Raw genomic sequence first — 27788 nt, 5'->3', positions numbered from 1 at the left:
GTGGCTGCACAGGTAGCTTGGATTGTTTCCTGATAAGGGACCTTGGCATTGTATAGCTGTAAAACTGTGGTGTTACGTTGCCGTGAGGCATGGGTGGCCATGAAGGGAGAAGTTTGGAGGTTTTATGGGGAGCTGCAGGAGCAATTGCACAGAAACTTGCCTACAGAGGAAGGCCAGGCACTGGTGGGAGCAGGCATGGGGGGTGTGTGTCCAGTGTAGAGGCATTGTTAGGGCCTCTCTGCTCTCAGAAGGATTTCTTACCCAGTTGAGTACTTGCAAACTCCAGCAGAAGATTCCCCAGCTTTTCCTGGGCTATTTGCTAATGCTGCTTCTGAGCTTCCCTACTTGGCACACAGCATTTCTCTCTCTGTGCTGCCCTGCTCGTGTACAGCAGTGTTTTGGATGGGATCCTGCAGGTCTGGTCTGATTGTCTTGCTAAGCTTTTCTGCCTGCTCCTACGCTCTGTGGCCCCTTCCCATGTCCCAGGTGTCTGCCTGGGGCACAGCAGTAGGTCCTGCTGCTTTGGGGTCTTACTGATGAAATACAAAAATGTGAACTGTGTGATTATTGAAATTTCAGGGGCTCAGAAGCTGTGAGTCCTGACAAGTGCCGTGGGATGTCTCTCATATCCTTTTTACCTGGAAGGCACTAGAGAGGATAAAACCTCTGTGCTAATCCCTTTCTAACACCCCCTGCCCTGAGGCCCAGTGTGAGGTTAGAAAACTCTGCTTGCTTTGGACACTCAAACTCTTCTTAGGACTTTTTGCCTCAAGCAGTTGTCTAACAGTGTTACTGGCTGTTATTCCTTGTAATTCCTTCTTGTTCACTTTTTTGGTATGTTTTTAATCCGGAATACTAAGAAAAACTTAATTTTTCCAGTTTGGGGGAATCAATTAAATAAACAAAAATAGGCAGGGGCTGCAAGGGCAGGCTTTCTTTAAAACAAAAGTTCCACAGACCTGTAGCACCACTTATTGCTGGAGCATTTTTGCTTCCCCTGCCCTGCTTTGAAGGCAAGAAAGGAGAAGGGAAAGTAGCTGATGTATCTGAGGCTCTGAGATGCTCTGTTCTCCAAGTGAAGTTTCTTTGAAGCTTTTATCAAGCATTCCTGCTCCAGTTGATGGCCACAGCCTCAGCTTGGGCTCATGGCAGATGTGTGCCCACTCACACATGTGTTTCAACAAGAAGTTGTTAACCTCTTTCCCTCAAGTCCAGGGAATGGCTTCAAACTGAAGGAGAGTCAATCTAGATTACCTGAGAAAGAGGTTTTTTAAGATGAGGGTTGTGAGGCCCTGGCACAGGCTGCCCAGAGAAGCTGTGGCTGCCCCGTGCCTGGAAGTGTTCAAGGCCGGGTTGGATGGGGCTTGGAGCAACCTGGGCTAGTGGAAGGTGTCCCTGCCATGGCGGGGGGGGGGGGGGGGGTGGAACTGGATGAGCTTTAAGGTCCCTTCCAACCCAAACCAGTCTGTGAGTATGATTCTACTTCTGCTCCTGGGGCCTGATTGCTCCCACGTGGATGCAGGTGATGCACCATTTGGAACACTGCCATGGTATCTGGTGTGAAACCTCAGGAAGTACAAGTGGCTGTTTTGTGTTGGGAGCACATGGTGCTGGCTGCCTGGCTTGCTGTGGTTTTAGGGAGGTGGTGGGGAGGGTTGGGACCTGCAGCAGTCATTTTGGCTCTGTTACCCATGTGATTGTTCAGTCTCAGTGCTGCCTTTTGTTTTTGGTATCTAACAGTCCGTTCTCTCTTCTCCCCTGACCCACCACAGAGTTCAACCTTGTAAATACTGTTATTTGTATATACTGTAAATGATGACATCGGTGGGCACTAACCGAGCCCGGGGGAGCTGGGAGCAGACACAGACACAGAGCCAGACGCAGCACAAGCAGCGGCCGCAGGTAAGGGCAGTGGCCATGGGAAGCAGGTACCTTGTAGGTGGAGACCTGGCACTCCTGCGGGGTCCGGTGCTAACAGCGGGGCCTGACGAACTCCCCACGTGTCACAAGGTGCTGCTGCCAGAGCCAGGTTAATTGGGCAGCTGCTGACGCTGGGGTTTCCATGTCTGTGCCTCCAAGTGGGAGCTGCTGCTGAGATTTGGTTTTACTTCCATTTGTCCATTCCTCACACACTTTAATGAATGCAAGAAGCCACCTGCAGTGGGTCTTGGTGGTCTGGTGGTGGTAAGATCTGCTCCAAAACAGATACGGTTTGGGTGGCTGCTGCTCATCTGGTGCCATGAGGCCATTCAACAGTATATCCCTTTCTTCCAGACTCCTCTTCTTTCTCCTTTTTCATCTCACTTTCCCTGAAGTTTTCCTTCTCTGACCCTTGTTTGTACGTTCTCTTTGCTATACTGATTCCTTTCCAGAGTTTCCAGAGAACTTGGGGTAGCAGAATGGCCTTTGGAGGATGGTTTGGAAAATTGCCACTCTGACTATGCGCTCTCTCTCTGATTTCTTTAGGCTACTGCAGAACAGATTCGACTTGCACAGATGATTTCGGACCACAATGATGCTGACTTTGAGGAGAAGGTGAAACAAGTGAGTGTGGAAAATTAAGGTGAACTCTGACAGGAAGGCGAGATCAATACTGGGAGTACTGTGAATGCTAGGGGCATGGGAGGGACATGTGGCTGCTCACCTGAATTTCCTTGGACTGGCTTCATAAAGTTGTATCATAGCATGGTTTGGGTCAGCAGGGATGTTATATCCAGTTCCACCCCTGTGCTATGGTGATATCTTCCACTATCCCAAGTTGTTCCAAGCTTTGTCCAATCTGGTCTTGAACACTTCCAGGGATGGGGCAGTCACAGCTGCTCTGGGCATCCTGTGCCAGGGCCTCGCCACTATCACAGGGAAAAATTCCTTCCTGATATCCCATCTAACCCTGCCCTCTGACAGTGTGAAGCCATTCCCCCTTGTCCCGGCACTCCAGGCCCTTGTCCAGAGTCCCTCTCCAGCTCTCCTGGAGTCCCTTTAGGCCCTGGAAGGGGCTCTAAGGTCACCCTGGAGCCTTTACTTCTCCAGGCTCAACACCCCCAGCTCTCCCAGCCTGTCTCCAGAGCAGAGGGGCTGCAGCCCCTGGATCATCTCCGTGGCCTCCTCTGGACTCGCTTCAGCAGCTCCACGTCCTTCCTGTGCTGGGGCCCCAGAGTTGGAGGCAGCTCTGCAGGGGGGTCTCAGCAGAGCAGAGGGGCAGAATCCCCCCTTCACATGCTGCCCACGCTGCTGGGGAGGAGCCTAGGACAGCATTGGCTTTCTGGGCTCCTAGTGCACATGGCCAGGTCATGTTAACTCACACCCCCAAGTCCTCCTCAGGGCTGCTCTCCATCCATTCTCCCCCAGCTTGTGTTTGTGTTTGGTGTTGCCTTGATGCAGGTGCAGCAACTTCTGTCTTGCTGAACTTTTAGTTTGTTTCTACAGGTAACAGTGTTATCTGAGAAAAGGAGTTTGTAGGTTGGGTCATGGTGAAACAATGGTAACTCAAAAATTCACACCCTCAGTCACTTCTTGTTGAAGAACGTAATTAAGCTGAGAAGGCTGGGGAGATTCCCTAGCCCTTCAATTTTTTGTTGAAGGGTTTCTGGTTTGGGATTCAACTTGCTTGCCTCCTGAGATATCCATAGAAATTTTGGTGCCATCTTGGCTTGGAACATGCTGACCATGGTGTTGTCTTCTCTACAGCTGATCGACATCACAGGCAAGAACCAGGACGAGTGTGTGATTGCTCTGCATGACTGCAACGGAGATGTCAACAGAGCCATCAATGTGCTGCTGGAGGGCAATCCGGACACGGTAGGATTAGGTCCTGTAAATCTGGTGAGGCCTAGTTCAGTGTAACTGCATATTTGGAGGTGAGGCATCCAGTATGTCAAGATAAGGAGAGCCACTATGACTGACTAGTTCCACAGGAGCATGCACAGTGTGACTGTCACCTGGCTGCTGAATGCTGCTCTCTGTGGGCTTGCACAGGCTGTGAGAATGGCCCTAGGCTTGAAGGAATAGAAGAGAAAATGCCCTAAGTAATTTCCTTTCTATTACTTTTGAATTCAAGCAGTTCAACAATAGTACAGTGGCATCTGTATGTACTTTCACACCATTGAGTGTGAAGGAACTTACCTTTCCCCATGAGGGCTGAGTGACCTGCACTGAAAGGCAGGTGTGTGTCAGCTGTGGTTCCTTTCTGTCAGAGTAACGTGGTTTTGTGTCTCTGGCCCTAAAGATTCACTTCTCAGTGCTGCACCGACTGGCTTCTGTGCTGCTGCCTATGCCACGGTTTCGAGGGCCTTTTTGCTGTTTGTTGTTGTGGAGTTGGGCTTGGCTGCTGTTTCTCATGCAGGTGCTTGTCTCAGGCAAGCTGAGGTCAGCCAAAGAATGAGAGTGCTTGTTTAGGAGGAACCTTCTGCCTGCGTGCAGGGCGTCATTCCTTTTGTGACAGACAGCAGAGATGCAAGTTCTGTTACAGCCCAAGAAAAAGCCTACAAATGTCAGATCCTTCCAAACCGCTGCTGATCTCACTTATCCTCCTGGCAGCCTGGTTTGGTTGGAGCCAACTCAACTCTGAGTTGAGGGTCTAAATATCATTTTAGAATATTATGCTTTAGCTCATTTTTTTGCCTGTGATAAGCCCTGGGGGTATGTGGATGAGCTGGACATCTCAGACTGTTTTGTGTATTGCAGCTGCTCCCCAGTGTCTGGTTCTCTGCTTGGTTTGGCTTCAGCCAAGTTGTGTACAACACACATGTGTGTTCCTCCTTGTCTTTAGAAAGCCCCTTCCATTGACAACTGAATAAAATAGCTTTTGGAAAATCCTTTTAGAAAAGAGAATGATAGGGATGTGCATTGCTGAGGCACAGCTCAGCCACAACTATATTCTCTTCCACATGTCTTGTGATCAGTGTCTTCTACTCAGAGGACAAACCCCTGGTATCACAGCAATTTAATTGCCTGGAGAAACACATTGCTCATGAGAGTGGCATCCAGGACAGTGTAGCAGCACCTCCTTTATTGGATCAGCAGCACGAGGTCCTGTAGGGTAGGGCCATGGAGAAGCAGGCAAGGGAGCTGGCGGAGGAAGTGCTGGGCTGCCACTGCTCCAGCCCGGTGGCCTTGCAGTCACTGAGTACAGGCAGCCCTTGCACTGCCATTGGTCAAGCACCTTGGAGCTGCTTCTGGCCTGGATCCAGTTTGTGCAGCAATCCCAGAAAGGGGATTTTCTTATAAGAAACAGAGCTGTTAATTGCTTGGGTGCTCTGATGCTGAAAGCAGCTTACCTGCTGAGCTAGTTAGTGATAATGTACTGTATTTCAAACAGTAAAGGAGCAGGTATGATCTTAGCATTGGATTAGATTTGGTTAAAAAAATGTTTACTTGGAATACTGTAATTTTAAAGTTTATTTCTGAGCCAGATACCTATGGAGAAAGACTTTGGAAGCCTTGGGTTTGATGGCAGTTTGTGCCACTATGTTGTTGAGGTTTTTGTCACTGTCCCTACATGCTGCCATTCAAACCCAGCTGTTGATTTGTCTGCCAGTTGTGTTTTCAGGTGATTGTCAATGACTTAAGACTGTTTTTAATAGTTCCAACAGTGTGCAGCATCAGTTTAAGGGTATGAAACCACTGCAACTGTCAGAAAATACATGGGTGCAGGCCCACGGCAGTGAGCTGGAGGCATACTTAATGTTTTGCAGTTGAACTTGCCTGTTGGATAAATTCTATGATGTTTCTCTCCATCTGAGCTGATGTTTAGGGGAGGGGTTTTGTTAATCACTTTGCATCTATGGAAAACTTACCCCAAATGTTGACTGCATATCACTGTGAAACATTTACCTGGGTTATTCTGAGAGCTCCTGGTGACCTGTGTGAAACGGCAGGCTTTTTTTCCCCTAAGCAAGGTAAATTTATCCATGCTTTGAACTCCAGAAGTATCATGCCCTCTCTATTGAAGAATTTTAGTAGATCTTTGCAGAAGTAGAATAACTCATCTCCTGTTACCTCAAACTGCATGCCAGTCAACTGTAGGAAAGCTTGGCTTGAAGGAAGATGATGTGCTGTGTGTAGGCCGATAGACTCCTTAAAAAAAAAATTGGTCTGGAAACCATTTTTGCAGAGACCCCCATTACATTCTCTGTAGCATGTTTAAGTCTTTGTGTACTTGCAGCTTTCATTGATCAAACTGTGATTAATTTCTTTCCCCTCTGCAAACCTTCAGCATTCCTGGGAAATGGTTGGGAAGAAGAAGGGTGTCTCAGGACAGAAGGAGAGTGGACAGACAGAACCCAGTGAAGAAAGCAAAGAAAACCGGGATCGGGAGCGGGATTTCAGCAGACGACGTGGTGGGCTGCCAAGGCGAGGGCGAGGTGCCACCCGTGGAAGAGAGTGTATGGACCTGCCCTTTATTAAACCCCAAACTCTCACCCCAAAGCACTGTGTGCTGCATAACAGCTGTCAGTAAAGCTTTTCAGGCAGACACATCTGTGAGGAAAACCGTGTGTGTGGGGATCTGTTTAATGCTCCCCTGTCGGAGATGATTCTTTGGGTGATGCCCTCACTTAACCATCAGCTTAAATCAAAAGTTCAGGGAGCATGTGGTGATGTGGTCCCCCACACAGCCACTGCATTTTGGGGTTTGAGGTCTGGTTTGAGTATCCCCCCTAAAGCAGGATGAGTCTTGAAATTGTCTTTGCATTGTTCTGTCTTTCAGTTCGGGGCCAGGAAAATGGGCTAGATGGTGGTAAGAGTGGAGGATCTTCTGGAAGAGGCACGGAAAGAGGGAGGCGGGGACGTGGCCGAGGCCGAGGTACACATGGGATGTGAGGTCCAAGGGGGTGGGAGGAGAGGAATGACATCAGTGTATCTATCTCCCGTGAGGTTCCAAAGCCTCTTTTATGGGAGGAATTGCCAAACTGAAAGTATGCACTTGATGTTTCTGTTCTCAGGCTTACTTTTAGTGCCTACATGTTGCATTCCTATCCTAAAGATGCTAGAAACAGCACCCAGTTCTTGCATCCCATCTGCAGAATTAGAAAAAAATTGTGCTTTATTACAGAGGTGGGAAGTTAAAAAACTCAAGGTTGACTATTTTAGCAGGTGGGCCAATGGCTATTAATAACAGAACCTGCATCCTCATCATTCTTGCACATGTACCTGAGCACCACCACTGGCTTGGGCTTTAAATACTTGGGGCAGAAATTAATCTTACCCCAAAATCTGCTGCTTAGGAATTGTAGCCAAGGTCACATACTGCAGAAATCAGAACCTGGGGTCCAGTGCTTACAGCCAGCTGGAAAGCTCACCTGAGCCTGGAATGATGCATTGCTAATTGTGCTGCCAGCCAGCTGAGGTCACTCCCATACATGGAAAGATGTTCATGGCAATCCCATCAACCCAGGAAGATCCTCTCCACTTTCATATTCTGGGCATCAGAACTCTGTGTCTTGTTGAAGTGTTTCTTTCCCAGTGATGTAGGGCCAAGGGACTAGCTGTGTGTGTGTGTGTATTTACAGGTGGCTCTGGACGGCGAGGGGGAAGATTTTCTGCCCAAGGCATGGGGTAAGCTTCACTGACCCAAACCACAGCAAAAATATAAAAGTCTGTGCATGGATAGCACTGTTTGTGTCAGTCATTTCTGTTCCCATTTTCCTTTTTTTTTGTTGTTGTTAATAAGGCCCAAACTGCATCATAGTAACTTAAATTTGGGATGGCTGGTGTAGCTGAAGCATCTCTCTGCTGAGAGAGCTGCCTTGTGAGATGTGTTATGGTCTGAATAAAATCAATTCCTTTCAAAATGCTTTGACAGAGTGAACTTTTCCATCCTTGTATTTCTTACAGAACTTTCAACCCAGCTGACTATGCTGAGCCGGCCAGCACGGATGAGAACTACGGGAATAGCAACAACAACACGTGGAACAACACTGGGAGCTTTGAGCCAGATGATGGCACAAGTAAGTGTCTTCACGTGTGTGTGTGCTGGTTTGTGTTGAGTGGATTTTGCATCCATCCAGTTGCAATGAGGACATTCTAGGCAGGTCTTAGGCTCAGGGATGGAGGAACGGGTTGTTGGTTCAGAGATGGATTTCGGTGACCCTGACGCTTTGCACATTGGAAATGGGAGCTGGATGACTGCTCCATGTTGAGCTTGTGGGTGCTGTTGCCCAACAGAGGCACAGGAACACTCACCTCTATTTGTTTTCCTGTGGAAACCATGCTACTGTTTGGAAAAGTGTTTTTTGTAAACTGTAGTGTGATAAGCAGATCCCAGATCTCCCAGTGTTGGGTGCATCCTCCAGAGCATATTTCTTGGAGTCAGATGTATTGCTCTTGATTTTGATACTGGGAGCATTCTTTCTTTCATGGTCATCTTGCTCAAACCATGGTGGGATAGGACTTGGTTACAGAAACGAGCTGAAAGCAATTCTTCTTCCTTCCCTGTTTGAACCAAACGTGGGTGGTTCTGAACACCCAGCTTCCCCTGCACATTCTCCCGCATTGGAAAATTGTTGCTCTGGGTTTTGTTTCACGTACGCACAATATTGAGCCACAGGTGAACTCAGATTTTGCAGTGTGCTAATGGGACAGTCACAGTCCTTGACTGTAAGTGGCCTATTGGGAGGGACTCATTGGTGGTTTTGTTGTCTTTTTTATGGAGCAATCTTGCACCACTGCAAAGTCAAACTATTTTTCCACAATTACTGAATGTTGAAGTAAATAACACATCTTGGGTGTTAGAAGCATCCACACCTGTGTTAATGATGCTTTAGGCCACTTCCATACTTCTTGGTTTTGCTGAAAAACTGATAGGTTTGGAAAGAGAGAATTAAAGTCCCATAAACTGGGGTACCTTTTACTTCATACTGTTAGTGTCAGGGAGAGGGGTGGGGATGGTTCGTTTGTGTTTTCATGGATTTTGTTTGGGTTTTGGGTTTTGTTTGGTTTTTTCCCTTCTGAAAACAGCTGTTGTGGAAGGAGGGTGTTCTTGTGAAACACCAGCAGACAGAGTGATCACCTTGGCAGCTGAGAAGGGGTTTTAAATACCAGAGGGAGTAGTGTGGGAATGTGTTAGGGGCAGTGGGTGTGCTTGCCTCCTCAGAAAAAGGGATGAGAATGGACAAGCTCTGTGTGCTGGAAGTTTAACTGTCTAGTGGGAGCAGGTTTGTGCATGGATGGTTTTCTTTTTCCTGTGTTGGTGTTTGGTGGAATAAAGTGGGCTAGAGTGTGGTTAGGGGGAACTGAAGATTTTTCTAATGAACAGCTCAAATTTGCTCTAGTACTACAATACAGCTGTAAAGTTTATTATGCAATTCAGCTGGTCACCTGTGTTGTGTGTGGTTGTTTTGTTTCCATTTTAGTAGCCACAGGCATCTCTTTAAATTAATAATATCCACAGGTACAATGTGACTGGTGTACATGGGGGCAATGAAACTCACCTTCACTTCTTTAAGTCAAAATTTCACCGGTTGTCTTTCTTTTTTTTTTTTTTTTTTTTTTGTTTCAGGACTTGATTTCATTGGGGTGAGGGGTCAAATTATCCCCGAAAATTTGACACTGCTCCTGGTACGATACATCCAGGTGCACTAACTGCCCCGGATACCTTTACTTTATAGCTTTTTTTAAAAAATCTGAAATATCTGTGGATATGTCATTCTTCTCTCTCTTAATTTGTTCATTTTAATTAATATTTGACGTTTGTTCTGGCTGTGCTTTTACTAACGCTGACACCTTGAATGTAAATTGGGAGAGGCTAACACCAATTCCTGTGGATTATGCAAATTTTAACTTCAGCCATTGCTTCTCAATGCCAGAGCAGCTCTGTGTCCGCTGCACAGAGTATCCCACCCGAGGGCAGGAAGTGTGAGGCAGCTCAGTCATATTCCTTTTGTCTCACATCCTGAAAGCTGTGACTTGCTGTTGTCCCTGTGCCATTCCCCTGGTCTCCCTGCTGTCCCTGCTTAGGGTCACAACACAGCTGCAAGGGCAGTTGGTCTGGCTGAACTCTCTCTGTGCTTTGCCTCCACTTACGGCTGCTGCTGGGTGAGCAGTGCCTAATGGCTGCTCTGGCTTGCTCAGACTGCCTGGCTGCTCCTCTTTGCCTCCCTGCAGTTGGAGATGATGTTGGATTTTGAGATGACAGGGATGCTTGATGGCAAAGCTGCTCCGTGCCTGGCCACTTGGTTTCCTGCTCTTACACCATTATACCTTAGGAGGCCAAGAGATGCCCGTAAGATATCAGTTTGCCTTATCTCTATAGAATTCCATTGGTGTCCATAATAAGGCCAACATCGTGTTTTAGCTGTCTCCTCCATCTAACCTGAGATCTTGAAGTTGAGGCTAAGGGACCTTCTAGAAGAACTTGCCACTTGACTCTTGAAGGAGGAGAAGTGTTGAGGCCGAGAGTGTCTCTTGCAAGGACCTAAAGGCAGGCAGACATGTGGAGTGCTTCTGCTGTGTTGGAGCATTTCCTGGTTCTCACCTCAGGGTTGTCAATCTTTAACTTCCCCAGGCAGCACAAGGCCATCTGCCCCAGCACTGCCATTGTGGTTTTGCTGCCCTTTGGCTTTGTTTGGATTAACATTCCTTCGAGGTGCAGAGTGGTGGCCTTTGGGTCTGTTGCCTTCCCAGTGCAGGGTGCCAAGCCTGGATCCAGTCCTTGAGAGGCTGGGGCTGTGGGAGGAGCAAGCTGAGTCTCTTATCTCCCAGCTTAAAACTAAGAAAGAGCATATTTGGGGAGGGATGTGAAAAACTTGGAGACACAAGGGGATTTTTTTTTTCCTTAACCACATTCATATTTGCACATGTTGTTGGCTTAATTTTATTTTCTCCTCTTTTTTTTTTTTTTTTTTTTTTTGCTTTGAGGAGCTTAAAGACCAGCAGCTCTTTGAAGGGCTTTCTGAAAGCAGAGAGGAAGGCTTCCTGTTCAGAAGACCATCCTTCTGAAATGGTGTTAGAAGGCTCAGGGTATTGCTTGTGTTGCAGCTCTCCCCTTCAAAAGAGCTCGATGGAGAGTGATGCAGTTGCTTTCTTTAAAAAAACTTCCCATGCTGTGCTAGTTGGGAGCTTTCTGGAGAGTTCCTGGTGAATACCTGGTTATACATTGCAGGTCTCTGATTCTCCATCTGCCCCTTTGTGTGTAGGGAGCTCGAGCTGTGCTGAGTCAGTGTCCAGTATTTGAGGAGTAGACTTGCTGGGAAAGCCCTGTCAATGGCTGCTCTTAATCTGCAGGGTTTTCCTTCTGCTTTTAGTGCTGCTTTGCTTTCTTCTTATTTTCCCAAACAAACAAGACTTAAGAGTCCTATGCTGTGTTCCTGCATGCACAAACTCTTCTTGGGGCAGCTCTCCTGTCTTCCTGCTCTCTGGGCCAGCTGCAGGTACATTCAGCTCCTACTTTACCTCTTGGGTAAGGCTTGGGCTAGAATGATCCTCCTGATCCATGGAAATCTGGAAAGCAGCCTTCCCACTACTGCTGTGAGGGCACCAAAAATCTAAGGATTGGGGAAATTTAGGTTTCTAAACTGCAGATGTGTTTTGCATTGAACGTGTTGATGGTTCTGGCTGTGGAGGAAGGGGTAGTGTGCCTTAAGACTCCTGGTGTTCTGGCAAGTGATATTGTATTAATATCTGTATTTCAAACTTGAATATAGAAAAAAGTAAATCCTGGGAGACTTCTTGAATTAGCCCAACTAGTCAAACAAAACAAAAAAGTAATGAAAAAAGAATAATTCACTGTTAGTTATTTCATGCACTAAATCTCCCAGTTCTAGACAAGTGGTTGTTTAAATACACACTTAAAGTCTATATGGGGAGATCTGTGTCCTGCAGAAGAACTCAGAATGTTCTCCTTCCCCACGTGCTGTGTTTTATGCTGTAAAAGAGCTGATACCAACTTGTTCCATCCAGTAAGTGTCTTTAGGATTAACCCTGTAGGCACTCTCAAATTTCGTTGATCTGGTTTGTGTGGACTGAAAACAAGCTGCACAAAATGGGGCTGACTTTATGCTCTGAGATTTTTGGGGATGTGAAAGCTCCTGCTCTCTTCCCAAACCGAATTTTAGTTGTTAAATGGAGTCTGAAACTAGCGCATAATATTCAAAATACAGAGGTTAAACTGTGATGGAAATGAGGGCTGGAACAAGTTGAAAATGCAGCCAGGCAAAACTCTTACTTTCTGGTAAATTTTGCTCGCTTAAATTGCGCTGTGTTGGATTGCAGCTGAGGTTTTTCCCAATTTTTTCCTTGGTACTTCAAGCTGCACACTTTGAGCATATCTCTGAAGCTGGTCACAGAAAATGCAGGAACTGCTTAGTCCCTTAAATTTTCTTTTCTGAATCGCATTTGCCTTTGCACAGGAGGTTCTGGTGGGCTGAGGTTTCAAGACTTTTTTTGTCAGGGGAAAGATGAATCATGGGAATGGCTCAGTTATCCTTAAGTTTTATAGAAACTTGAGGTTTACCTGGGTGGTGAGATCCTGTGCCAGAGCTGGCAGGAGGCCCATGAGGGAGGTGCTCTGTCCGAGCTGCTGGGGTAACACTGAGTGCTTGCGGGTGCACAAACCTACAGCTACTGCAGTACGAGGGGAAGTCAGGAAAGTGGCACAAGGAGGCTGGGGACGATGCTGGGACTTCCTTGCGGAGCCCAGCTCCCCTTTTGGGTGTTGGGAGGGCGTGCATTGCCCTATCTGCCAACCCAGTGGTCCCTCTTTTTCAGCCCAGCCTGTGCCAGCAAGGCAGAGGCAATCCCATCACGGTACCGTGACCATAAAGCCTGGGTTGAGGTTGACTGCTTTAACTTGTCTGATTGGCAAATAGAAGTCCTCCTGGCTGCCTGCAAAGCTCCCCAGTGCTCCCCCAGCTGTTGGAGGTAGAGCTTTGATGCATGCATAACTTCTGTACCTGTTGTTGTCCTTGTAGGTGCATGGAGGGCAGCGACAGAAGAATGGGGCACGGAGGACTGGAATGAAGATGTAGGTATTTTCCAAACCCATCTCCTCTGTGTATCTGCCAGCATCTGCATCTGCTGTCCTGTCTGTACACACAGAGCTGCCAGGGCAGCTCAAAGCCCATTCTCCCCAAACTGTGGACAGAACCCCAGCCAGGCTCCCAGCTCTGGGAGCTATGATGAATAAGTAATTGTCGCAGCTTCTACAGGATATGTGTAATAGAGCTTGTCATAGGAGCCCAAGACAAGAAGAGATCTCCTGGGCCATTGAGGCTGATCCTCTCATTTCCTGTAACTGCAAGATGGAATTCTTCCAAAAATTAGCCTGACTCCACACAGGACTCTTGCTCCACTCCTCTGGTGGAATGGCAGTTGGGGAAGGTTTGCCTTTGATCACACCAGCAGCAATTTCATGGTTTCATGCACATCATGTGCCTCTGCTGGTCTTTGTGATTTGGATGGAAAAGAAGCTCTTGACTTTACCTTCTGACATGCTCTTTGGTGTGTCTCACCACCTTCTCTACCTGATGTCTCCTTCAGGGGAGAATGGGCACTGTTAGCACCTCCTGTTAATGCCTATCTATGAGTTCCTTCTGAAATGGGCTTCAGTCTCTCCAAATCAAGGAAGGACTTCTGTTCCTGCAGATGGGAGCAGGGTTGGGCTTTTTTAGTAAGATTGTTAGTTTTGTGTGCTCATTTTGGCTCAGCCCACAGAATGGGCAAGCACGGGAAGCATTTGCTTTCCAGGCACCACCTGAGGGAAGCACTACTGCTGTGTTTGGAGATATGAGCAGCTTTTCTTTGTTCAGTCAGGTCTCTGCTAAAAGGGAGCCTCTGAGAGCATTTCTTCCCTTCAGTGTGTGTGAGGTGCTCCCAGGAGTTCTGGATTTACTTTTTAAACTCTGGCAGTTCAGTTTGTGGCAGCTCCTCAGTCTGGAATAGAAGCTGTTCATGTTCAGATATGTTCCAGGCTAAATCACAGGTCGTCACTAACCCTCCACCAATATTTGAGCAATGTTATTTTCCCTTCCACAGCTGAAGTAGATCTGTTGGTCAGATCATCCAAGTGAGCCCAGGTCACTGGAAGCTTAGCTATGGGTCCAAAGTTTCTCCTTGGCTTTGCTACCAGTGCTTGCACCTACCTGTGCAGGGGCTTTTGCAGGTCTGTGCTGCATGCCATTGGCTCAGAGCAACAGCCCAAAGTCCCAGCAGTCTTAGGGGATTTGTGGACTATGGGAAATTTGTAGAAGGATTTGAGAGGGTTTTTTTTCACTGGCAGGTGATTTGTGCGCTTGCCTGAGAAGAAACAAATGAAATAGAAGCTGATTCTGATGGGAGCCAAATGCTAGAGAAGTTTCAGTCTAAGCACTTGAATTTCTTGAGTTTTTCTGTGGCTCTTTGTCTCAAATGTTCATGTGCTTTGTGTCATAGGCACTGTTATGAGGTGCTGTTCTCACTTTTGGATTCTTTTTTCCTTTTTTACCTTTCAGCTGTCAGAGACAAAGATCTTCACAGCCTCCAATGTGTCTTCAGTGCCTCTGCCTGCTGAGAATGTGACAATCACTGCTGGACAAAGGTGAGAGCCAATGGTCATGCTGTTTACCTGGGAAAAGTAGCTCATGAGTCTTGGAGCAATTTGCCATCTTCAACTAAACCTTACTAGCTAGCTAAAATGCAGCAGCTCTAAATGAGATGAGATGGGGTGGATTTAAGTGGAAGGGTTGACTTAGGGGTTTTTGGGTCTTAATCCTGGATTAGATTTTCCTAGGCTCTATTGCTGATTCTTCAGGTTTGGGGGCATTTTGCTGTGTTAAATTAATGTAGAACATGGTTTAAAATCAAAGGCCATGCGGAGTCTTGCTTGGTCAGTCTGTCTTTGAGGTTGCTGCTGGCAGTTGTGAGTTAATGTTCTGCAGATTCCTTCAATTTGTAAAGTAAAAGCTGTGAGGCTGGAGGGGGAATACTGTTCTAGTGGAAGTGGGAGCTTCTGGTAACCTCAGTGGGTCTTTGTCTACCCAGAATTGATCTCGCAGTCCTGCTAGGAAAGACACCCTCTTCCATGGAGAATGAGTCAACAAACCTGGAGTCATCCCAGACTCCTTCCCTGGCACAGCCCCTGGTGTTCAGCAATTCTAAGCAGAGTGCTCTAACCCAGCCTGCTTCTGGAAACTCCTTCTCTCACCACAGCATGGTAAGGAGATGCTGGTTCTGCCAGTGGGTGTTTGGCTGAGGTTGCTTATCCCCTGTTGTTCTGTCTGTTTGGGTAATACAGGAAGTAAAGTCCTGACACTTGCTCCCTGCTTGGGGCTGGTAGAGCCAAATAATTTGCTAGTCTGCTTTAAAAGCAGTGGCCTGAAGTTCATTGTTCAATTTGAAATAATTGGGATAATTCCTCCCCTGCTGCCCTTGTCAGATTTGCAAAACACACTTCTTTCCTGCTTAAAGGAAAGGAAAAGCTCTTTTGGTCCAGGGCTTGCAGTTCCAACAATTTGAGAAACAGAACTGGTTGGGAACTGGTGTGGTATGGAATGCTGGCATCCACTGACAGGAGAAGGAAGGAGACATTGAGTCAGAGTCAGGGATGGGCATAGACCTGGGCAGATGCTGCTTTGTGTAACTTTAGCAGAAAGAAATAAAAATTGTTTACTTAATGGTGAGATAGTTGAGGAAAGATTTTCATATTAACTATAAAGGCAAGATCTCCTGGTGTTTCTCTTCTAGTGTAATTGAATGCATGAGAATAATTTAGTACATTTTTTAAAGATCCTGTCTGTTAATTTCCCTTGTAATCCTCCGTGGCACTGTACCATGGCATGGGTTGGGCAAGAGATGAGCATACCTGTGCTCACACACGGTGGAGGCTGGGAAAGAAACATGAGCCCTTCCTGCCAGCAGCGGGTGTGTGTTCGGAGCTCAAGAGTGTTAAGCTGAGGCACCCAGTGAGAAGCAGCAGGGTACAGTGTGTTTGGCCTTATGTAAGGGATGCACCTGTCCTCTGAGCCCAAGCCATGGGACATGCTGACTTTTTCTCCTTGCTGAAATTGCAGGTGAGCATGTTGGGGAAAGGGTTTGGAGATGTCGGGGAGGCCAAAGGCAGCAGTACTACAGGGTCACAGTTCCTGGAGCAGTTCAAGACAGCCCAGGCACTGGCTCAGCTGGCAGCTCAGCACACCCAGCCTGCTGGGAGCACCACTGCTGCTTCCTGGGACATGGGATCCACCACACAGACCTCGTCTCTGGTGCAGTACGGTAAGGAAAAGCAGCGCGGCTCCCCAGAGGGGAGGGAATGTGTTCTCCCAGAACTGCAGGGCACGCTGTGGGCAGCGGTGGGAGGGGTTCAGCAGAGGGTCTGTTCACAACCAATTTAGCTGAGCTGAAAAAATTAAAAGAGCTGTGGGTGAGACTAAAATGTAATAGTGTGTGTGAGTCTCTTCTTGTTCCTTTTATACTTGAAACAGTTGAATCTGTCATTCCAGACAGTTTCAGGGCCAGGGATCTGGTGTTCCTGAGCCTCTCAGAGTGTGCAGAACTAATTCCTGGTGTAAAGCTGTGCCAGAAAAAGGTCTGAAAGGGCACCTCTGGAGAATAGCTCCCATATACAAACTCTTGTCAGTCTCCTCTCCCTGCTGAACTCATATTATCTTTTAAGGGAATTTTAAGGGAATTTGCTGGTCAATGCCAGGAAGTAATATTATCTCTGGGCTGGCATGAGGGAATAAATAGGGGTTGAGAGGCACTTTTCAGATGAGAAGCTGAGTTTTGCTGTGGTTGCGTGCTAGTGTCACTTCCTTCAGCTTGTGCTTGTTATAGGGAAATGGCTCTGGTTCAAATCTTGGCTCTGGTTCAAATCTAAGCTGAAGAAAAACTGAGCCCTGTCCTAGTGGCAGTCATTGTTGGCAGCTTCTGATCTTCTCAGACAAGAAGCCTCAGAGCAGAGTCACAGAGAATAGGAGCTACTTTTGAATGAACTGTGGAAAGGCTTTGTCGGAGGAGGAAGGTGGTGCAAATACCTGAGCGTAGGCAGCCCCAAGCAGTGATGTTGCTTGGAGATACCTAGTCCCTGCAGGGGAAGGAGAAGGCAATGGAATGCTGGAATGTTAACAGGGAGGGGAAGGAAGTGGCCTGCAGGACTCTGACATGCAGTGTCCCCACACGAGGGACTCTGAAGTCCAGCTTTTCTTGTAGAATGGAGGACTTACGTCATGCAAACTGGCTTTGTCCTGTAGAGTTGGTGGAATAAACTGAGGGAAGAAGGGCTTAAAGAGGCTTGGCATTGATGGTGGTGAGAGCATGAGGCTGGGAGCAGAGATGCTGAAGTTCTCTGCTCTCTAACAGACACAGGATGAAACACAGAGGGAAAGGATTTCTTTTTCTTGATAAGTGTCAGGACTTGATTTATTTTTAAGGAAACAAACCCTGCTAACTCACCTTTGTCTTGTCCCACAGATCTCAAGAACCCAACAGATTCTTCCGTGCATAGTCCCTTCACCAAGCGTCAGGGCTTCACATCAACTTCAACCATGATAGAAGTGTTCATGCAGGAGAAGCAGCCTGTGGTGACTGCCTCCACAACCACGCCGGCACCCCCATCCTCACCACTGCCCAGCAAAACCAATCAGTTCCCAGATGTCCCCAGGGTCCTCGACAACCAGTCCTCAAGTCCCCAGGCCAGCACAGCAGAAGCTCAAGCAGCAAAAGAAAAAAGCATCGTTAACATCAAAGGTGCAGACCAATGGTGGGGAAGCAGGCATCAGATTGTGTTAGAGCTGCAGAAACATCCATTTGGGCTGCTGAGGGAAGGTCTGGCCTTGGCCTTCCTGCTCTTAGCCCTGGGTGTTTGTGGGGGTGATGGAGTTGTGTGCCTGCCTGGGTTGAACAGGGTGATTCAGAGGCTGCAAGCCTGTAACTGCCTTTGTGTGCTGGGAAACGTGGGTGCTGAAGTCATTCTCTGGGCTAATCACTGGGAATGACTGACCCGTTCTGTTGTTCCTGTGTCCCTTGCAGATTCCTGCACTTGCGGTGGAAATGCCTGGCTCCTCGGATATCTCAGGGCTAAACCTGCAGTTTGGGGCGTTACAGTTTGGTTCAGAGCCTGTTCTTGCCGAGTACGAATCGACGCCCACAACCAGCGCCGCCGTTAGCCAGTCTCAGAGCAGCCTCTACACCAGCTCGGCCAGGTGAGGACCAGCAACAGATTAATCCGCGCAGGCAGCTTTGGAAGGTCGCTGGTCCTGTGGACTTGAGTTGTGCTGCATACTAGTAGACCCTTTCTGACTGTGCTTTGGTCACAAAGGGGGGACAATGTATGCAACAGCAAAGCACAAGTTGCCAGCAGACTCATCGGGCAGCTCTGTGCCTCTTTGGCCTGCGGTACTTGCACAGAAAGCAGTTTTCCTGCTGCCCTTAAACTGTGTTGTTGGAAACACAGGAAGGGGATCCCCAGCACAACTGCTCCATGTCTCTGGTGAACAGATTCTGAGTGGTTTGTCCTTCTTTTTGCCTGGCAAACTGGGACACAGTGGGGTAGGTGTACCTACAGTCATGGTGCTTTGTCAAAGCGAAGCGTTTGTCTTCTGTTGGGCTGACCCTTAGTAACTGGCCAGTCCCTTGAGTGCTGGGACCTGAGTGGTGGCAGCTCATGAAGTGTTGCCTAAGGCACAGCAGTGTGTGAGGCAAGGCTGCAGCTGGATGTCCATGGTTGGGCTAGCCCTGCTCTCTGGGCATGTTTCTTGGCTTGGCTGCTTCATGTGGTGCCTTTATACTGATGCTTGGGGCTTTTTATCTTGAGTATTTGAAGTGAAGAGCCCAGTCTGGGTCGGCAGTTTACAGCAGGGCTGTTTTGGAGGAAAATGGAGGAACCCTTTTTTTTTTTTTTTTTTTAATTTACTTTTTGTAGTGAATCTTCATCCACAATTTCGTCCAATCAAAGCCAGGAGTCTGGTTACCAGAGTGGCACAATACAGACAGCAACATTTACCTCCCAGAACAGTGCTCAGGGACCACTGTACGAACAGAGATCCACCCAGACGAGGCGATACCCAAATTCTATCTCTTCCTCGCCCCAGAAAGATCTGACCCAGGCTAAGGTAAGAGAACAGCTTTGCTCACCCATTGTGCTGAGTGAGCCTAATGTGTGAAGTGTCTCAGGGGAAGCTGAGTGGCTTATCAAATGGTTCTGTGATCCTCCAGCCTCACTGTGTAGCTCATGGGCCCTCATGAGAGCTCTCTTCTGGCTGCCCCCAGCTGTGTTTCATGCCTGGACCTGGGCCACTGGGGTTAACAGCAGTCGAGTTGATTGCAAGGGTGTGTGTTGTGTCACACAGTTACCCTGCTAGAGAGGGGTGTGCAGACAAAGAATTTTGTTTTATCTTAAGTATTTGGTTCTTGAATGCTGCACACCAGTTCAGTAACATCAGGTTTGGCTAATGAACTGGGATTGAGAATGTTGAGGCAGTCTAACTACCAGCAGCAGAGAAGCTTCTTGTACTGATTTCTCTAATATACACTTGGGGACCATGCTGGCATGGGGCTATACGTTGGGACTGGCCCCAGCATAGTCTGGTGATACATGTTGGTAGCAGGATCTTTTCATAACTGTGGATGGATGTGGGAGAGAGGTGACATTAGCTCTGCCTCTGGAAATGTGCAGCTGTAATGCCCAGTATTCCTTTTTTCTCTTCTTCCTCAGAATGGTTTCAGTTCTGTACAACCCACGCCATTACAAACCACACAGGCTGTTGAAGGTAAGAGTCTTGCAAGTACAGCAGGTGTCCTGCATCTCTTTTTCTGCTCATGTTCTCTGCTTTGAAGGAGAAGCTTTATCTGGGCTGATAGCAAGTCCTTTCCTTGCTGGACTAATTGCTGCCACTCAGTTTATTTGCTTCTCTCAAAACATTCAGCTTTCTGCTGATGGATGCTTGAGATCCTTGAAGGGTCACCTATGACAGTAATTTACTGTGTTTTGAGCATGGAAGGCACCTCATCTGTAGGTCGTGAAGCTCTTTGCAGAGCTGATGGTAGTGTTGGGGTAAAGTGAGATGTAGAACACAATCATAAGTGTGTAACTGGTTGGCAGCAGTGAGGGAAGCCCCAGATCTCCCAGCTCCTCTAGCTGAGCACTTGCTGATCCTTGCCCTTGTGTCACCCTCTGGAAATTGCCAGTAGCTGCCCTTAACCCAGAGCTTTTTTCTCAGGTGCTACAGGCCCTGCAGTGAAATCCGATTCCCCCTCTGCTCCCAGTATTGCACCTCTCAACGATGGGGTGTCTGCATCGTCCTTGCTGACAACAGCCAGCCAACACTCAACAGCTCTGAGCAGCCTGAGCCACAGTGAGGAGCTTCCCAGTACAACCACTGCCCAGCTCAGCAGGTGAGTGAGTGGAGGGAGTGCTTCTGAAGAAGCAGAACTAGAAGCAGGAATCTATATCAGAGTCTGTCTCATGCAATGAGGAAGACTAAGATGACTCATCCAGTTTGAGCAGATGGGAAATGGGATGGTGTTGACTCTCTCACCTTGGTTTGACAGCCTTTTATTTCTTTTCCTGCAGTGCATTACCCACCCAGCAGAACAGTCTGTCCTCATCCACATCCTCTGGGCGAACATCAACTTCAACTCTTCTGGTGAGTCTGGGTATGCTCTTGCACTGTGTACCACATTTCTGCTCGACTTGGCAGGATCTGCTGGGGTGCCTGACCTTGGGGCTGTGGTGGTGATGGGAGCTGCCAGGCTGCTGGCTGTCCTGCTGGAGTTTGGGTGCTGTGTGGAGAGAGAGGACACGGGGTTATGTCAGAACACTGTCTGTGCATCTGTGGCTCAAGGCTGTTGATACTCTGCCTGTTTCTGACTGAGCAGTGCCTTCTTTTGAGCCTGTAGTAGCCCTTGAAGGTGCTGCAGTCACAGCCACATTCAGAGCAAGCTGGTAGTTGATGCATTGTAACCAAACATCTCTACTGCTGGAGTTCTTGCAGTACAGTTCCTGGGTATCAGCTTCTGCAGCAGAATAAATCTTCCTGCTGCAAATGTGGTGTCAAGCCCTGCTCCCCTCATCAGACAGATGTGTTGGGATGTAACCACGAGAGAGGCTTGTAAGCACTGGGGGTTGGCTACTGTCAGGAGTTTGGACTTAAGCCAGGTTCACTGCAGAAACTTCCAGATGCAGCCAGAGCTGCACAGTGTTCTGTGTAGAGAGTGTCCTGCGGTGCCTTGGTTCCATCTTCCTGGTCCCCTGACTCTCCTCCCTTCCTTCCCTAGCACACAAGTGTGGAGAGTGAAGCAAGCCTCCATTCTTCTGCTAGTACTTTCTCCACCTCCTCCAGCACGGTGTCAGCAGCCCCACCAGCTGTCAGCGTTTCATCCAGCCTCAGCAGTGTCAGCAGCCTGGGCCTCAGCCTCAGCAGCAACTCCACCGTGACGGCCTCGACTCGCAGCTCCGTTGCAACCACGTCAGGTACTTTCCTGGGTACTGCTGTACTGAAGGAGGGTGTGAGGGCTAAGAGAGCGAGCTTTTGCTGTTTGCTTCACTGTGGAGCTTTTCTTTTCTCTTCCTTTTTCAGGAAAAGCCCCTCCCAATCTCCCTCCTGGAGTCCCACCGTTGTTGCCTAATCCATACATCATGGCTCCAGGGTTGCTACATGCCTATCCGGTGAGTGGAACTTTGCAGTGGTGTCATGCCACCAGGTCCCTCCCGTCTTCCTCTGCAGCAGGGAGGGATGTAGCATCGTGGAGAAAGCAAAAACTCTGACATAGCCTAGCAGGGCTGCCTTGCTGTTTTTTCCATGATATCCATGTGCCCATGGGGGTAAATGTGTTGTGACCACCCCAGAGCAGAATCTGTGTGCCTGTTCTCTGCAGCCTCTCCAGCATGTGAGGAGCAGCAGCCCTTGGGCAGAGCACAGTGTGTGGAAGCATAGAGCTATGTTAGAAATGTGATGTGACAAAGGGCAAAGAGTCAGGGCAAGGATAACAATGGCCACAAAGCCTAGAGGTGTGTGTCACACCCTCTCCTGAAGGTGAGGACAGATTTTAGTCTTGGGATGATTTCCAGAAAAAAACTGCTGGCTGGCTTTGTGGTCTGGAGCACTTTCCTTTGAACAACTCACACAAACTTCCGGCAGCATCAACCTGCGTAGAGCCTCTGGCTGCCTGCACCTGGTGGCTCATGTGGCTGTTGACCACCTACTTCTGGTTTTCTCTCACTTTTATCTAAATGTTTAATCTAAAATTAGTTGTCATTATCTATTCCCTGTCCCTAATGTCATCTCTGGCTCTTTTTCTAGCCACAGGTGTACGGATATGATGACTTGCAAATGCTCCAGACAAGATTCCCATTGGTGAGTACTGCAGAATGACAGGACACACCACTTCCACTGGTGCTGCTTGGGTAGAGACAGGTCAGCTGTGGGCAGTCCTGAAGAGCTGGCAGAATGGGGTGCTGAGTGGATGCACCTCTCCGTAGCAGCAGTGAGGAGTTAATCAGTTGTTCCTTGGCACGTGGGGAGCATGAGTTACTCATACAGCAGCATTCCTTGTGGAGCCAGGGAGCATGAGTTACAGAGGCAGTACTGTTATAAAGATTCACCTCTGATCCATGACTGAGCCAATGAGTAAATACCTAATGAGAATGGGCTTTATTTAGCAATAGGACGTGTCCAATTTCTTGTGAAGCAGGGGCCAGGGGGAAGGTCCAGGCAGTTTAAGGACTGCATACCAGTAGACTTTATCTGGTTCTTCTCATAGCCAGATGAGGGGGATGGTACATGCTACAAAAACCTGGGGCTGCTGTAGGTTATGATCAGCCTGGATGTGGCTGGTATCTTGCAGCTGCAGTACAGAAATTCCTCTCTCTCAAAAGATACTGCCTTGTACTTTGGACAGAGCTGATAAAATGTATTTTCCTTTTGGTTTTATTCATCAGGATTACTACAGCATCCCATTCCCTACACCCACCACACCACTGACTGGAAGAGATGGCAGCCTGAGCAGCAATCCATATTCTGGTAGGGAAAAAGACTGTTCTGATTCCCATCCCATCAGGGTTTGTGCTGCTTCTAGTAGTGTCCTGTGTCTTTGTCCACTGGAGCTACATCTGCACTGTGCCTCCTGCACTGCTTTTGGTTTGGAGCATGCTTCTCACAGCTAAATTCTTGCCTTCCCTTTGGGCATCTGATTGTGTCAAGGTCTGATACTGGGAAGAGGTGGGCAAAGTAGGAGTTAATGGGGCAGTTGGAAAGGGAGCGAGGAAGGGCTGAAAGGTTCTGCAAGGCCTACTACTGGGGAACTGCTTTCCAGGTGGTTGTGAGGCAGGTGGTAAGCAGTGCTTCTCAAGTACTGAGAGTAAAAATACAAAGAAACACAAAATACGGAGAAACTACTCTTTTTTTTCTATGGGACAGTCTCATGGAGAAAGCAAGTGAGAAATTTGGGACCTGTCAAACTCAACCCAAGAGCCCAGTGGGTGCATGATCTCTCACTGACCTTGGCAGGTGCGTTAATGCACTGCCAATCCCCAGCGGGCAGTGACTGTGCTGAGCTTTCACAGGCTTTAGGAATTGTTGCACTTTGAGGTTTGCTCTTTTTCCAGCACCACTTCTCCTCAACTTTGGCAGGAGCTGGTTCCTATGGAAGTGCTTTTGCCCAGCTGAGGCTGAAATGACAAGCTCAGAGCATGGCACTATGTGAGCTCTGAATTGGAGAGTGTTTGCATGGAAGAGCCAAGCAGGTGCTCATCCAGATCAGCACAGGGAGCTTCCCCCAGCCCTGCAGCCAAGCCCTGCACAGCCCAGGCAGGGATCTGGGTAGTGTTCAGTCCTGCTGCTGGTGCATGGAGAAGGATGAGGGAGAGCTCTAGCATCAGGCTCTGCTGGCAGGTTTATCCAGTGCCAGATTTGGGCTTAGCTACTGTGTATTCCTTTGTCTCTGTAGTCCTGTTAGGGCCAAGGAGCAATTAACAGTTTTGCCTTATCAGTGTACAAAGGTCTGAGGGTTCCTGAGGGCCACAGTCCTTGGCAGTGGCAGGAGGTGTGGGGGGGAAGGTGAAGTCACTGCTTACCAAAAGACTGGGTCACCTTTGGGCTGTGTTGGAACGGGCCAGGATCTAGCATCTGTTCTTCACTCTCCTTTCACCTCTGTTTCAGGTGACTTAACAAAATTTGGCCGAGGTGATGCCTCTTCTCCTGCTCCTGCAACAACTCTGGCACAGCCTCAGCAGAGCCAGACCCAGACTCACCACACCACGCAGCAGACGTTCCTGAACCCCGCGCTGCCTCCTGGCTACAGTTACACCAGTCTGCCATACTACACAGGGGTACCAGGGCTCCCCAGCACCTTCCAGTATGGGCCCGCCGTGTTCCCTGTGAGTTTCCCAGAGGCAAGGAGTGGGATTTGGGCAGAAGGGTGGCACAGCAAAGCTTCTCCTCACTCTGTTCCTCTCTGTTCTGTAGGTTGCTCCTACCTCTTCCAAGCAGCATGGTGTGAATGTCAGCGTCAATGCATCAGCAACCCCTTTCCAGCAGCCCAGTGGCTATGGCTCTCATGGGTACAGTACTGGTAAGAGACCCACAAGAGCACCTTCCACAGCAGCAGGGCTTGCTCCCAGTCTTACTGGCTGTGATAGGGAGTGCTGTCTTACAGCAGTAATAGAGAAAAATGCCAGGGGTGCCACTCCCAAGTAGTTTGATTATCCTTAGAAAGGCCCAGGATTGTTCTGCATCCAGGTCTGGGGCAGGTTTGGGGGTTATAGATCACTTCATGCCCTCCTCTGTGTCCCAGTCAGCTGTCTGGGCCCTTGGACCCCTATCAGAAGCTTAAGCTGCTGAATTGTTCGGTTTTGTTTGGGTTTTTTAACTGCCTATACGTGATTAACAGAACAGCAATTGTTCTGGATTTGAACTTGTTTCCCCCCAGTGTTTGGCAGACACTTTCTAGGGAAGTGTCCTTGATTCAAAGGTACAGGAAGGTCACAAACCTGCCGCCTGTCTTGGTACTTGTTTGGTGTGTGGCTGACTTACTCAGGGCTGCACTTGGCTCCCTCTTCCAGCCTATAAATTCCTCTTGTCCCTTTTTTCACTGCATTAGAGCCCTTCAAGATACTGTTTTTCCTTTGCAAAGGTATTTCAGCTTTCACCTGATGCTGAGTCCTTCAGACTGCTTTCATTTCAGCACTTTTTCCAGGCATTAAATGATGGCTGAGGTGTCCTCTGGGCCACCCTCTTTTACAGACAGCTGACACCCTGTGGGGCTTGTGCTGTCAGTCACTGCACCAGCCATCCCAGCCCACAGCTGAGTTGCCTTTACATGCAATTGGCTGTTTTACACACAAGAAGCTTTTGGGCTGTTCTTGCTGCTGTGCCACACGCTGTGGGTTTGTTTCCCTGTCTGTCCACTGTGTTCCCCAGCTCTCCTCAGAGCTGCTGTTTTCCATGTGTTTCTCTGGATGGCAGCCAGCCCTTCAGCTGGTTTCTGGAGGCATTTTGAAACAGTGTGTCTCCAGATCAAAATAACTTATATGGGTGCTTTGCATGTGGTCATGCCAGGGCCTCGCTGCCCAGGCCAATCTGTCTGCAGACCTCTGACCACTGGAGCTCTCCACCAGGTCCTGCTGGTGTTGGCAGCAAGCAGCTTCTGCTGGCCCAGTGGCTGCTGCCTAACACCGACCTCTCCCTTCTCCCCAGGTGTATCCGTGACATCCAGTAATACAGGTGTGCCGGATATCTCGGGCTCTGTCTACTCCAAAACTCAGGTTAGTGTCTGTGAGTGGGCAGGAGTGCATTGCTGGGGAAGAGAAGCCAAGCTCTGAGACAGCCTCCCTGGGCAATGAGGTCTCTTCCCCTTGGATCAGTCAGCCTGGAGAAGGGAAATGCTTGACTTTTCCCAGCTTAGAGCAATTCCAAGTCCAGAAAGAGCCATAGGAAGAGACTCTGTCCTTTCTCTGTATCACATGCTGACTCTGGGCCTGTGATGTGTAGAGATGGGGAGGGGCACACTGCCAGCCTGGCTCCCAGCCCTTATTCTGCCATTGGCATCTCCTTCTTAGCAATCCTTCGAGAAGCAGGGATTTCACACTGGAACCCCAGCAGCCTCCTTCAACCTGCCTTCGGCGCTGGGCAGCGGCGGCCCTATCAACCCTGCAACAGCGGCGGCATACCCCCCCACCCCCTTCATGCACATCCTGACCCCGCATCAGCAGCCTCACTCGCAGATCCTCCACCACCACCTGCAGCAGGACGGGCAGGTAAGCGATGCCCCTGGTGCCTGAGCCCCTTGCTGGGGTATCTCCTAGGGCTCTTGCTCCCCCTTTACTCCCCTGGTCCCCCTCTCCCGCCCTGCCTCCCTCCCTCATGCTCTGCAGCGGACACACGCAGTGACATGCACACGCTCACACCTGCACATACACACAGGGCTGGTAAGAGGACGAGGTGAGAAGGAAGGCCTGGGGTGCACTCTGCCAGGGTGGGTACTTGGCACAACCCCCCTGCTGCTGGGCTGCACCAGGTATGGCCAGGTAGTGCCCCCTCATGCAGACACATCTGGGGTACCCTGACCTCCGCCATCCTCAGAGGGGCAGCTCTGCAGGTCAGCACCAAAGGGGTTACTCGCCATAGCCACGACCCTGCAGGAGCTTTCAGGTCTAACCATGGATTTCTATTGTCATAGTTTGTCCCTTTATTTTACATATCCTGGTACTGCAACAGCTTCCATATTTGCAGATGATACTGTGCTGCCAACGCCAGCAGGAAGATCAGGTAATGAACTCTCTGAAAATGCATTGCACTTGCCCTGGGGTCTGCCCCGCCCCTAAGGCTCCCCAGGATCACATCGCCCCTTCCTTCTGCCCCGTGGCCCCGCGAGGCGAGGAGAGAGGCCCTCAGTCAGTATGTGCACACACACACCCACGTGCAGACACAACCCCCACCCACCCTTCCCTGTCTCCCCCCTCCCTGCTGCTCGGCGGCCGGCGCGAGCTGTCCATGGGCCTGTGCGCTGCTGGCCTGGAGGAAGGAGCGGAGCCCAGGGAGGGTGCTGGGGCTGCTGGGGCACGGACGGTGCAGCTGTGCACTGCCAGAGGCAGCCCCTGCCCCAGCGCCGGGGAGCTCAGCTGGGCTGAGCCAGAGTGGCGGCTGCCAAGGAGCTGTTGTCCAAAGTGTCTTCTTCTGGGGCCGAGGCGTGCCAGCACTGCCCTGTGGAGTAGGCTGGGGGTGGTTCCCCTGCACTCACCACCTGCTTCTCCTTCTGCCCTTTCCCACAGAGCGGCTCCGGGCAGCGCAGCCAAGGTAGCTCCATCCCCCAGAAATCCCAGGCCAACAAGTCCGCCTACAACAGCTACAGCTGGGGCGCCAACTGAGGCCTGGGCCCCTTGCCACCACTTGCTTCCGGAAGAGAATCCCAGCGACCCCGATGATGACGAAGGATCCCAGGGAGGAGAGAGCCCTGCGGTGGGGAGCGCCCGGGCCCCCAGCCCCAGCAGGGCCCCGCAGGGCAGGCTGCAGGCACCTCTGCGTTGTCTGTCTTCAGCCACTTTCCTGTTGTATGTAATATAGAATTTGTATTTTTTTCTTTTTTTTTTTCCCTTTTTTTTTTTTTTTTTCTCTCTCTGCATTCAGATCTGAACCGTTTGCCGTAGGGGCCTTTTTTGGTTTTTACTCCTTTCTATCCCCTCTCCCATCCTGCTGCCCCAGAACCTCTCAGATCCAAAGGAGTGGAAGCTGCGAGTCGCCTACAGCAAACCCCCTTATTATTAGGATTAAGACCAGTAATTGATATGAGCAGCATTGTAAGATTAATTAGTTGAAGTGTTTTTTTTGTACCGTGTTCTAAATTTAATGGATAAATGTGTCTTGTATATAAAAACAAAAACCCCA

At 49.1% G+C, this 27788-nt stretch overlaps 1 protein-coding gene across 1 annotated transcript; it reads left to right on the top strand.

The window, feature by feature from the left end:
* Nucleotides 1–1427: 1427 nt before the first annotated feature.
* Nucleotides 1428–27788, top strand: UBAP2L (ubiquitin associated protein 2 like). Its single transcript, XM_032093513.1, is given in 28 exon segments — nucleotides 1428–1902; nucleotides 2467–2544; nucleotides 3688–3798; nucleotides 6215–6383; nucleotides 6707–6802; nucleotides 7509–7554; nucleotides 7834–7946; nucleotides 12906–12958; nucleotides 14424–14509; nucleotides 14953–15124; nucleotides 15981–16182; nucleotides 17380–17548; nucleotides 17550–17655; nucleotides 17938–18110; nucleotides 18830–19019; nucleotides 19622–19676; nucleotides 20127–20301; nucleotides 20480–20552; nucleotides 21184–21379; nucleotides 21486–21574; nucleotides 22209–22262; nucleotides 22847–22928; nucleotides 24066–24283; nucleotides 24372–24477; nucleotides 25602–25669; nucleotides 25964–26161; nucleotides 26622–26672; nucleotides 27176–27788. Coding segments are annotated over 28 exon segments (3315 nt in total). The 5' UTR covers nucleotides 1428–1812; the 3' UTR covers nucleotides 27272–27788.

This window comes from Corvus moneduloides, chromosome 29 (assembly GCF_009650955.1).
Source record: "Corvus moneduloides isolate bCorMon1 chromosome 29, bCorMon1.pri, whole genome shotgun sequence".
Lineage (NCBI taxonomy): Eukaryota > Metazoa > Chordata > Aves > Passeriformes > Corvidae > Corvus > Corvus moneduloides.
Note: the sequence above shows the minus strand (reverse complement) of the source record. Positions and strands in the feature narration are given on the sequence as shown.